General features: G+C 39.6%; 1 protein-coding gene across 2 annotated transcripts in view; it reads left to right on the forward strand.

The window, feature by feature from the left end:
- frmd4a (FERM domain containing 4A) overlaps positions 1 to 12,500 on the forward strand; it is a 193,636-nt gene that overhangs the window by 42,796 nt on the left and 138,340 nt on the right. The window contains exon 1 of one of the 2 annotated variants that reach the window (XM_052151835.1): positions 6,080 to 6,196. The exons of the other annotated variant lie outside the window; for it this stretch is intronic. Coding sequence (XP_052007795.1) covers positions 6,131 to 6,196 — 66 coding nt within the window. The 5' untranslated portion in view covers positions 6,080 to 6,130. Of the gene's footprint in view, positions 1 to 6,079; positions 6,197 to 12,500 lie in introns of those variants that run through there. 2 annotated transcript variants of the gene reach the window in all.

The raw sequence follows: 12,500 nt of genomic DNA on the forward strand, positions 1-12,500 counted from the left end.
TGTGTGTCAGTGTGTGTGTGTGTGTGTCAGTGTGGGTGTCAGTGTGTCTGTGTGTGTTTGTCAGTGTGTGTGAGTGTGTGTGTGTGTCAGTGTGTGTGTGTGTGTGTGTGTCAGTGTGTGTTTGTCAGTGTTTATGTGTCAGTGTGTGTGTGTGTCTGTGTCAGTATGTGTGTGTCAGTGTGTGTGTGTGTGTGTGTGTCTGTGTCAGTATGTGTGTGTCAGTGTGTGTGTGTGTGTCCGTGTGGGTGTCAGTGTGTCTGTGTGTGTTTGTCAGTGTGTGTGAGTGTGTCAGTGTGTGTGTGTGTGTGTGTGTGTGTGTGTGTGTGTCAGTATGTGTGTGTCAGTGTGTGTGTGTGTGTGTGTGTCTGTGTGTGTGTGTGAGCGTGTATTTATCACTTTGTGGGGACCAAATGTCCCCATAAGGATAGTAAAACCCGAAATGTTTGACCTTGTGGGGACATTTTGTCGGTCCCCATGAGGAAAACAGCTTATAAATCATACTAAATTATGTTTTTTGAAAATGTAAAAATGCAGAAAGTTTTCTGTGAGGGTTAGGTTTAGGGGTAGGGTTAGGTTTAGGGGATAGAATATAAAGTTTGTACAGTATAAAAACCATTATGTCTATGGAAAGTCTCCATAAAACATGGAAACACAACATGTGTGTGTGTGTGTGTGTGTGTGCGTGCAGTGCATGCGTGTGTGTGTGTGTGTGGGGAGTGGTAGTGTAGAGGTTAGTGCGCTGCGCTACGAACCTGCCAACTCAGCCTAAAATGAGTACCTGGTGCGGTGTGTAAGACATCGCCACTGGGGAGACAAAGGTGGTCGGGCGTGGTGCTGGCCACCCACCCCCTCGTGTACCGTTCTGGCCTTCATAGGTGCTCGCTAACAGCACTTGCCCCTACAGTCTGTTAAGGCTAAATGGGGGATCTTTGTGTCTGTGTGTCTGTGTGTGAAGTTTGGAATAGCAAACTACCATACTACTCTTACTTTATCTGAAGTATATAGTATGTACTTTATAGTGTGCACAAAATGCAAATATTCAATATGGAGTACACACAGAACTTAATGCGCTGAATACTGCATCCCACAATGCAATGCATGGAAATTTTATTTCCAAGATGATAACAAGACGCCACTTTCTAAATTTAAAATGCAACATGTGGTCATATCACAATCTTTTGTTTGTATGGGAGGTCATAATGTGATGTCACAATGACTGTTCCAGGCAACCTGGTTTCATAGAATCACATTAATATACCAACATTTTTGCAAAATGATTTTTGCATAGCTCGTTGACGTATCGTGGCAGTTTCCTGATGAAATGAAGACTTGAGGCGCTACAATAACAATTACTTTTATTTACTTCCACACAAATCGCGAGTAAAAAATCAGTTTACAAACACTGATTTTTCGCCCTGTTTATCACACCATGCTATCTTATGACATCTAAACTCTTTTACTACAGTGCATGACTCATTTTAATGTTTGCGTTACATAATCAACTGTGAAATTAGATTTCACAGGTTGAGATTCATTCTGTGCCATCTGAGTCATCGAGTTTGTGTCATGTACTTGGCGCCATCTCCTGGTGGCCATATGTAATAACAGTGGTTGTTCACATGATTCTCTGCCCAAATATGGAGGACATTTACAAGCTTGTTCGAGTGTGATCAAACTGTACGGTAGCTCAACTGATTGAGCAGTACACTTGTGATGTAAAGGAGCAGGGAGAACATTTAACTCGCTTTTAGCGCCACACAGTGGACATTTCAGCACAGAACTGCTGTGATTCATGTAATGAACCATGTAATATCATTTAGCAAAAATGCTGCCACAGTCACATCATTTTTATGAGATCAGGCTGGTTACAGGTCTGAAAGTGACCCAAAAGCTCCTCTCCTTCACATAAATACACCAACACAATGAACCGTACCACCATCTGTACAGAAGAGAGATCAGTAGATTAGTCTACAGCTGGCAGTGCCCCTTATAATGGGATTGGACTGTGGGCATTGAGCCATGGTTATAAATGCCTCAGTGTTTCCTACAGAATTCAGCTCCCCATTATATTATATTATATTAAATAGATTAAATAGCAAAACGTATATTGCAAAAATAGATCTGTAGCTAACTTCACGCAATCAAACGTTAGAACATTACATAAATAATTGATCATAGTGTCTAAAAACGTCTCCAAGTGTCCAAAGCCTCTCCAAACCACAGACTGTAAAAAAAGATGGCCGACGCCCCTTCGCTCTTTTCCATTGGTGAGAACTGAAGCCGCCAGTGTCCCGATATGGCGCTGACATCTTGGGACTTGAGTCTGCGCAGTTGCGATTTCGGGACCAGACCTGCGCAGTAGTGAGCAGGAAGTAAAGCCGCGAAATCAAGGCCCCGCCCTCACTCTCGCTGAATCAGTCGCAAGCACACGCCCCTGCACTTTTGACTTTTGACTTATGATGGTGTGAAATAATTAATTATTGAAATTTAGATATTACATTTAAAGCTCCAATCTCCTCAGTCCTCCGAAGATACTAAAGATACTAAAAAGTCAGTTGGTGCTTCAGTGACTACTTCGCTCAGAGAACCTGTCAATCACAGCTGTCAATCATGATGTCACAGCAGCGTTTTTATAGCATCAAATAACTAAAAACAAACTTATTTTGAAAACAAACACTTGAAATGACATCAACGTGATAGAAACGACAGTAAATGACAGAAACTATCTTTGGAAAAAAGATATGTGAAGTGTAATTTAATTGTTTAGTTGGTCTCACGTCCCGTTGAATAACATGGGGAGGCGGGGTTTATGACCTATACTAGGACCAGACACCAGGGGGCGATCGAGACGTTTTGGCTTCACTTTTGAGGGCTTGTGCGGCACACTTGCTCCAAACAAATAAAACATAATTACAAATGCAAACGCAACAATTACTAAAGGTTTGCACGGCATGCAGACATGATTTTAAAGAATTAGCTATTATATTTCACAGATTGAGTTTCATTCTGTGCCATCTGAGTCATCGAGTTTGTGTCATGTACTTGGCGCCATCTCCTGGTGGCCATATGTAATGACAGTGGTTGATCGCATGATTCTCTGCCCAAATATGGAGGACTATCACCACTGGTTGGAACATTCTGAACCCAATTTGATGGATTTAACATTCCATGATACATCTAGCCCTACACAGTGCAATAGATAGACATGTTGTTTTTGTGTTATTACACGGCACACACTCTTTAATCTCATCACGTTCAATTCAGACTGCAAGCTCACAACATGGGTATCATTCTTTTGTAGTGGCGCTGAAAAGTGTTGCAGGAATCCCTGTTATGCCAGTACAATGATATTTTCTCTCATTCTGGCAAAATTCTTTGCTGGCCTGTTGCTATGTGCAATTTTGCATTATTCATAATTTATATGAAGTCAATTGGTTTTATGGGGCACACACAGGATGTCTCAGTCTTTCCAAAGAGCAGGTTTAATAGCGAACAATGTTTTATGTTTTTAGATGTAAACGTGCCAATGTGATTTTTAAATCAACGAGGAAATAAGTTTCCATGGTATTTGGAAATGTGAGGAAATAAGTTTCCATGGTATTTGGAAATGTGAGGAAATATGTTTCCATGGTATTTAACTCTATAAAAAGGACCTCATAGCCTATTTCATTATGCCAAAATAGCTTTAAATACATTTCTGGCAGAGTGAAGCGTGCATGAATTGCGTGTTTGATCATTGAATCAGCATATGGTAGCGCTTCGTAGTTATGTATTTGCAAAAAGTGAGCTTGGGAAACACACACACACACACAAACACACACACACACACACACACACACACACACACACTGTCACAGGATTAGGCACACGTTTGCATTACACACACACAAACTGTCACAGGATTAGGCCTGTTTGATTAGCCCACAGCTGTTAAAATCCGTAAGTGTCTACGTTTTCTTTGCAGTGCTGGCTAAATTTTAAACTATGACTCAAATATTCACATCCTTCTGTTTATAATTGCACTCTTATTTCTCTCTCTCTCTCTCTCTCTCTCTCTCTCTCTCTCTCTCTCTCTCTCTCTCTCTCTCTCTCTCACACACACACTAAGAATGATTTGCACACACTGATTGTGCTGTGATTTACTGCAGCAATACTGGCACCTGAATTATGGAGTTAAATATGTGCCACAATTCTGCACGTGCAAAATGATATTGCAAGATGAAATTTGGAGCACACAAAAAGTTATTTGCACTGCACAATATGATATTTTGAGTGCATAAAAACATTTCTGAACACACAAGATGAAATTTTAAGCGCAACAAAAATTGTTTTGCATGCGCAAGACGATATTTTGAGTGCACAAAATGTATTTTGCACATGCATGATGATATTTTGAGTGCATATAAAATGTTTTGCATGCACAAGATACAATTTTTAGCACACAAAAAATTATTTTGCATGCACCCGGTGATATTTGGAGTGCAAAAAAATGTGCTGCATGCACAAGATAACATTTTGAGTGCAAAACATATTCTGCATGCACAAGATAATATTTTGAGCACACAAAAAGTTATTTTGCATGCACCCAGTGATATTTGGAGTGCAAAAAAATTTGCTGCACATGCAAGATGATATTTTGAGCAAACGAAAATCAATTTTGCACTTGAATACATTTTATTTGAATGGAAAAATTTTTTTACAAAGTTTAAATAACTTCAACAGAAGCATATACCATCCATTAACACATGTGTAGATGTTATATTTTGGCTTCGCTATACGCAACACATAACTGAATACTGTGGCGTAGTGGGCTAAAGCATATAACTGGTAATCAGAAGGTTGCTGGTTCAATCCCCACAGCCACCACCATTGTGTCCTTGAGTAAGGCACTTAACTCCAGGTTGCTCCGGGTGGATTGTCCCTGTAATAAGTGCACTGTAAGTCGCTTTGGATAAAAGCATCTGCCAAATGCATAAATGTAAATGTAAATGTCTAGACTATAATTAAAGGGTTAAACTTCTGGCACCAAGTCAGGTGACACAACAACATGACGTTGATTTCCAAGAAGCACATCTATGGGCGCAGAACCAACAAAAGTGCCTCTGGTAAGAAACGTTAAGTTTCGTTTGATTAGAAAAACTGTTCATCCATTCACCCATCCATTGCAAGGGAGCATCCTATAGCTTCCTATGCAGCTAAGTGCATTCACTCCTAAAATCGGAACCAGACTATTGCACTCTGTTGAGACGACTGATCACATCGCTTTGCACGCCACACATAATTAGCCATAAACATCGAAGCAGCCACCCAACAACCCACTCTTACATAAGTTTGAAGTGGCTCGGCACATTGCCATGTTTTGTGGCTGTGGCATCATAGGGACATTCTTGGCTCTTCATTAATGGGCAACACAAAGCCGCATTGATCAGAGGGTTCATGTGAATGAGTCAGGCATTAGATACAGACTCTGGTCCTCCTCATCCTCATGGGGTCCACTACATAAAGGGATCTACTGTGGGTCCACTGCCTCCAGGAAGAGGCGGACACACTCATAGACAGTCATCCACAGTAATGAAGTTATGAAGGGATTCAGCACAGTTTCTTGTCTCAGTGATATCCTGTGTACGGCTTGAAGAATACAGTTGTGTTAAAGTGTAGATGGTTTTCAGACGGTGCAGAGTCTTCACAGATTGACCCAAAGACATACAGGTCGAGTTGAGATGCTAATCTAACATATGCTGGACCAGGAACGGACTTTTGGGGACATTGTGTTGGCTGTAGTCCTCTGTGATCCAGATATCTGTATCTGTAGCCCAATCAAGCAATCGAACAGACGTTTGGGGAGAAAAGCCAAGGAATGTTAATAACAACAAAGCATTGGAGAGAGTTTGATCGGGAGAAAAAGAGAATGGAAGGATGGTGAGCTTATCCTAAAGGATTTGGACACTCGGTAGGGACACTGGATAGAGAAGTGTCAACGTTCTTGTTAGTATGGATATTAGAACTTCAGGAAAGTGGATGTGTAATCTGACGGTGGTGCATAAACCTCGGTAAACCTTACTTGAAAGCTGGATTGAGGTCCAAATGTTTATGTTGAGTTAAGTGTTTTGGTTGAAGTACGTAAGGCACCATGACGTTGGCGGCACGACTTGAGGACCTGGAAACAACACTGGAACACATGCTAATGGACGTGTTTGTAAGTCAAATGAAATTCTCTCTATCTCTTCCTCACACTAACAAGAAAGTACCCAAATATACCATGGTGCTACCTTGTTGCTTGGACATTGTACCATGGCACTTTCATCGATTTCTTTGAAGTACCATGTAAATTGGAATACGAGTATGGTATAATGGTAACATTGTATATTTCAGTTACACTATACATGTGATTATTGACGGAATTTTCAATACCAATTTCGATACAACAAAATTCGAATTTGAATGAACATTCTAATTTATCCAACAGTCACTAATAAAATGGCAACAATGAAACAAATAACAAGTAATAGAACAAATAAAACAATAGAACAAAGATACAACGTTTGAAGTTTTTAATGGCATCAAGTGGGTGGGATGGTAGTACTGTTGCTCGCTACTCAGGCGCATGGAATCGTCCCGATCGGCCTGTGGGGGGCTTTATATCAACACCAGTTACTCTTTAAACATACGTCGCAGACTCAAGACTCCTATTTAGAAATATTTCTGCCATTTTTGCAACTGGTCCTTGTCTGTTTGCCGGATCGGAACCATTGATGCAGAAAGAGTCCCAATATTCAATAATTATCATAAAGAGTTTGAACTTTCAATTCAAAGTTTGAACTTCGTCACAATGGTACGCTAAAACATACGAAGTGGGCGTGGCCACTTTTCCTTAAATGGATATAACTCTTGAACGGAATGAGATATTGTCACCAACTTGGGACACTTATATAGAAGGTCAATCTGATGGCACATTAAATAAATTGTGCACCTCTGCCACTTGGTGGCGCCATACCAATGACGAATGTAAAAATGGCTCTAACTATGGAATCAATGGTCCTATCGACTCAAAATTGTGCATGCAGAGTCTTTGTCCAAGGTGCCAGCAAGGTCTATGTGGACAGTCACATATCTTGAAAAACATGGCCCCCATCGGCCAATCAAATTTCAGCAGCTATTAGAAGGGGGTAAAAAAATGCAGATCGGAATGAAAGGTGGTAGGCCTCTAGAGTCCCAATATCATATTTTTGTATATAAAAATGTTTGAACTTTCAATTCACCTTCACAACGGTACGCTAAGACGTACGAAGTGGGCGTGGCCAATTTTCCTTAAATGGATATAACTCTTGAACGGAATGAGATATTTTCACCAAACTTTGGACACTTATGTAGGAGGTCAATTTGAGGACACATAAAAAAATGAACACCTCTGCCACTTGGTGGCGCTAAAACAGTCAAGAATGTAAACAATGTCGTGTCTCTGTTGTGCCGTCTATGTAACGGGAGCCAGCTGGTAGATAGCTGTGCAGTGTGTAAACCTCACTCTCCTGACCTGAAGAGGTGCACTAGTGACTGACGCTAGAGGCTGTAGCCTTTAGCATCCTCGTTAGCGCACCCGCCTCCCATGCCGGAGACATCGGTTCGAATCTCGTTCGCAGCGGGGGCAAGAAGGACTGGAAATATTGGTGCCGTGACCCGGATGGGAGTGAGGTTTAGGGGGGTGAGTGTAACGGGAGCCAGCTGGTAGATAGCTGTGCAGTGTGTAAACCTCACTCTCCTGACCTGAAGAGATGCACTAGCGACTGACGCTAGAGGCTGTAGCCTTTAGCATCCTCGTTAGCGCACCCACCTCCCACGCCGGAGACGTCGGTTTGAGTCCCGTTTGCAGCGGGGGAGAGAAGGACCGGCAATACCTAACCTGATAGTTAGCAATTTATCTCTGTTTTAGGAGCTAACGGACTGTGTAATTAATACTTAATATATTTTACATGTTAAATCTTTTATGCATGAATCCCGTTAACTGCTGCTTGCAACTGTATTTTTGTTATTGTTGTTTGATTAATATTAACGACACACTAGACAGCGGCAGGTCAATTAGCTGCTTTTTACTTCAACTCTGACATTTCGCTACAATTCTGCTCTTTTTGTTTACATTCACTTTAGACATACATTACTTTGTTTACATTATTTTGACTTGCGCAGGAGTCAAAATGAGGATATAAAAAGTGATCTTAATCACTTATCACATCTTTATCACATTCATCTGTGTTTGTGTGTGGGATTCAGGTTGAAATCACCTACATTTTGGGGACTATCCAAGGGTCCTATAAGGAAAACGGCTTCATAAACATACTAAAGAATGTCTTAATGAAAATCGAAAAATGCTAAAAGCTTTCTGTGGGATTTATGGGTATGTTAGGGGATAAAACATATGATTAGTTCTGTATAAAAACAACAGAAGTCCATGGAAAGTGCCCACCATGATAGAAAAATTATAGATAGTGTGCTTGTGTGAAAGAAAGACTATCGGTCTGAATACAACCGGTGTGTGTTTCTTTTGCATGTATACTGTGCCTTTTAATGGCATGATAATCACTGTACGGATTTAATACTCTGCTGAACAACATATGGCAGTGAGACACAATTCTGCTGTCTCTCTCTCCGCCCCTCGTCAAAAGCGTACCATGCCTACAGGAAGTCTTAGAACAGAGCTCTGATTATTGTTTACCCCTCCCTTTTATAATCCCTTTATTTTAATCTCATGACGTAAACTCTTTCAGCAATGCCTCTGATGATATTTTTGGAAGTGATTCATTTTGCTCTGGAGAAGTTTGATTGTCATGTACAGTCTTTTATGTTGCGTAAATGCTGGTTTCAGCGAAAGCTCATGGCATGTTGCTCTACTTAGATCTTCTTAGAGTAAATAATCAAGGAAGATTTCCACTTGCACTTTCGAGGTACGACTCGGAAAACATTTCAGGGAATAATTTTTCGTGGTTATCAACATTATTCCACAAATGGTGTCAATTGCGCTTAACTTGGACTGAACACTGAACAGTCCTTTAAAGTGTCTCTATTTGTGTCTTGACTGGCAGAGGGCATCGGCAGTAATTTGTCACCGGTCACCATAGGAACAGTGGGGTGGTGCAAAGGGTAAAGCTGGCCAGGACTCCATTTTATTACCCTTCTGTCACAGTACACAGTTATTTGTGTGTGTGTGTGTGTGTGTGTGTGTGTGTGTGTGTGTGTGTGTGTGTGTGTGTGTGTGTGTGTGTGTGTGTGTGTGTGTGTGTGTGTGTGTACAGATGTGAGTCTCCCAAGAGTAACAATGACCAGATAAAGGGTGTAACTCGGTCACTATAGAGAGTGAACACGAAAGACCATTGTGTGTAAGAGTATGTGTTTGTTTGACTTTCGTGTGCGTGTGGCAGCACTTCAGTGTTCCTGCTGTATTCAAAGTGATTTCTATTATAAATGCAGCTCACATTGTTCCAATGTTTCAGCTTGAAGAAACTGCAGATTCTTTCTTTCTACTTTGCCGTTCACAAAGCGACAGCAACCAAGTATTCAAACGTTCCCCAGGGACAAAACACCCTGTCCTACTCTCTCTCTTTCACTGTTGTTGTCTATTTGGAGTTGTGAAGAACAGGTCTTATGTAGACTCTTGTGTGTTTTTTCCAAGTGTTATGTAAGATGTCTTTTGGTGCCTGTACTGGTGAAGGGGCAACTCGATTTGTCTCGCATTTTTACTTGTGTCACTTTGATATTTAAACAGGACCATATCACAGAAAACTGGATTGTACAGAGCCCCTTAGGGAGGGAATTTATGTTTTGAAATAGTTTTGCGTTCCCTCACAATAAGTTTTGCGTTCCTTCTCAATAAGTTTTGCGTTCCCTCTCAATAAGTTTTGCGTTCCCTCTCAATAAGTTTTGTGTTCCCTCACAATAATTTTTGTGTTCCCTCACAATAAGTTTTGTGTTCCCTCTCAATAAGTTTTGTGTTCCCTCTCAATAAGTTTTGAGTTCCCTCTCAATAAGTTTTGTGTTCCACTCAATAAGTTTTGAGTTCCTTCACAATAAGTTTTGTGTTCCCTCACAATAAGTTTTGTGTTCCCTCTCAATAAGTTTTGTGTTCCCTCACAATAAGTTTTGTGTTCCCTCTCAATAAGTTTTGTGTTCCCTCTCAATAAGTTTTGAGTTCCCTCACAATAAGTTTTGTGTTCCCTCTCAATAAGTTTTGTGTTCCACTCAATAAGTTTTGAGTTCCTTCACAATAAGTTTTGTGTTCCCTCACAATAAGTTTTGTGTTCCCTCTCAATAAGTTTTGTGTTCCACTCAATAAGTTTTGTGTTCCCTCTCAATAAGTTTTGTGTTCCCTCTCAATAAGTTTTGAGTTCCCTCACAATAAGTTTTGAGTTCCTTCACAATAAGTTTTGTGTTCCTTCACAATAGGTTTTGAGTTCCTTCTCAATAAGTTTTGAGTTCCTTCACAATAAGTTTTGAGTTCCCTCACAATAAGTTTTGAGTTCCTTCACAATAAGTTTTGTGTTCCTTCACAATAGGTTTTGAGTTCCTTCTCAATAAGTTTTGAGTTCCTTCTCAATAAGTTTTGAGTTCCCTCACAATAAGTTTTGAGTTCCTTCACATAAGTTTTGAGTTCCCTCACAATAAGTTTTGAGTTCCCTCACAATAAGTTTTGCGTTCAATCACAATAAGTTTTGCGTTCAATCACAATAAGTTTTGTGTTCCCTCTCAATAAGTTTTGTGTTCCACTCAATAAGTTTTGAGTTCCTTCACAATAAGTTTTATGTTCCCTCACAATAAGTTTTGTGTTCCCTCTCAATAAGTTTTGTGTTCCCTCACAATAAGTTTTGTGTTCCCTCTCAATAAGTTTTGTGTTCCCTCTCAATAAGTTTTGAGTTCCCTCACAATAAGTTTTGTGTTCCCTCTCAATAAGTTTTGTGTTCCACTCAATAAGTTTTGAGTTCCTTCACAATAAGTTTTGAGTTCCCTCACAATAAGTTTTGTGTTCCCTCTCAATAAGTTTTGTGTTCCACTCAATAAGTTTTGAGTTCCTTCACAATAAGTTTTGTGTTCCCTCACAATAAGTTTTGTGTTCCCTCACAATAAGTTTTGTGTTCCCTCACAATAAGTTTTGTGTTCCCTCTCAATAAGTTTTGTGTTCCCTCTCAATAAGTTTTGAGTTCCCTCACAATAAGTTTTGTGTTCCCTCTCAATAAGTTTTGAGTTCCTTCACAATAAGTTTTGTGTTCCCTCACAATAAGTTTTGTGTTCCCTCTCAATAAGTTTTGTGTTCCCTCACAATAAGTTTTGTGTTCCCTCTCAATAAGTTTTGTGTTCCCTCTCAATAAGTTTTGAGTTCCCTCACAATAAGTTTTGTGTTCCCTCTCAATAAGTTTTGAGTTCCTTCACAATAAGTTTTGAGTTCCTTCACAATAAGTTTTGTGTTCCTTCACAATAGGTTTTGAGTTCCTTCTCAATAAGTTTTGAGTTCCTTCACAATAAGTTTTGAGTTCCCTCACAATAAGTTTTGAGTTCCTTCACAATAAGTTTTGTGTTCCTTCACAATAGGTTTTGAGTTCCTTCTCAATAAGTTTTGAGTTCCCTCACAATAAGTTTTGAGTTCCTTCTCAATAAGTTTTGAGTTCCTTCACAATAAGTTTTGAGTTCCCTCACAATAAGTTTTGAGTTCCTTCACAATAAGTTTTGTGTTCCTTCACAATAGGTTTTGAGTTCCTTCTCAATAAGTTTTGAGTTCCCTCACAATAAGTTTTGAGTTCCTTCACAATAAGTTTTGAGTTCCCTCACAATAAGTTTTGAGTTCCCTCACAATAAGTTTTGCGTTCCCTCACAATAAGTTTTGAGTTCCTTCACAATAAGTTTTGTGTTCCTTCACAATAGGTTTTGAGTTCCTTCTCAATAAGTTTTGAGTTCCCTCACAATAAGTTTTGAGTTCCCTCACAATAAGTTTTGAGTTCCTTCACAATAAGTTTTGAGTTCCCTCACAATAAGTTTTGAGTTCCCTCACAATAAGTTTTGCGTTCAATCACAATAAGTTTTGTGTTCCCTCACAATAGGTTTTGAGTTCCTTCTCAATAAGTTTTGAGTTCCTTCTCAATAAGTTTTGAGTTCCCTCACAATAAGTTTTGAGTTCCCTCACAATAAGTTTTGCGTTCAATCACAATAAGTTTTGTGTTCCCTCACAATAAGTTTTGAGTTCCTTCTCAATAAGTTTTGAGTTCCTTCACAATACGTTTTGAGTTCCTTCTCAATAAGTTTTGAGTTCCTTCACAATAAGTTTTGAGTTCCTTCACAATACGTTTTGAGTTCCTTCACAATACGTTTTGAGTTCCTTCACAATAAGTTTTGTGTTCCCTCACAATAAGTTTTGTGTTCCCTCTCAATAAGTTTTGAGTTCCTTCACAATAAGTTTTGAGTTCCTTCACAATACATTTTGAGTTCCTTCTCAATAAGTTTTGAGTTCTCTCACTATAAGTTTT

This window comes from Xyrauchen texanus, chromosome 21 (genome assembly GCF_025860055.1).
Source record: "Xyrauchen texanus isolate HMW12.3.18 chromosome 21, RBS_HiC_50CHRs, whole genome shotgun sequence".
Taxonomy (NCBI): domain Eukaryota; kingdom Metazoa; phylum Chordata; class Actinopteri; order Cypriniformes; family Catostomidae; genus Xyrauchen; species Xyrauchen texanus.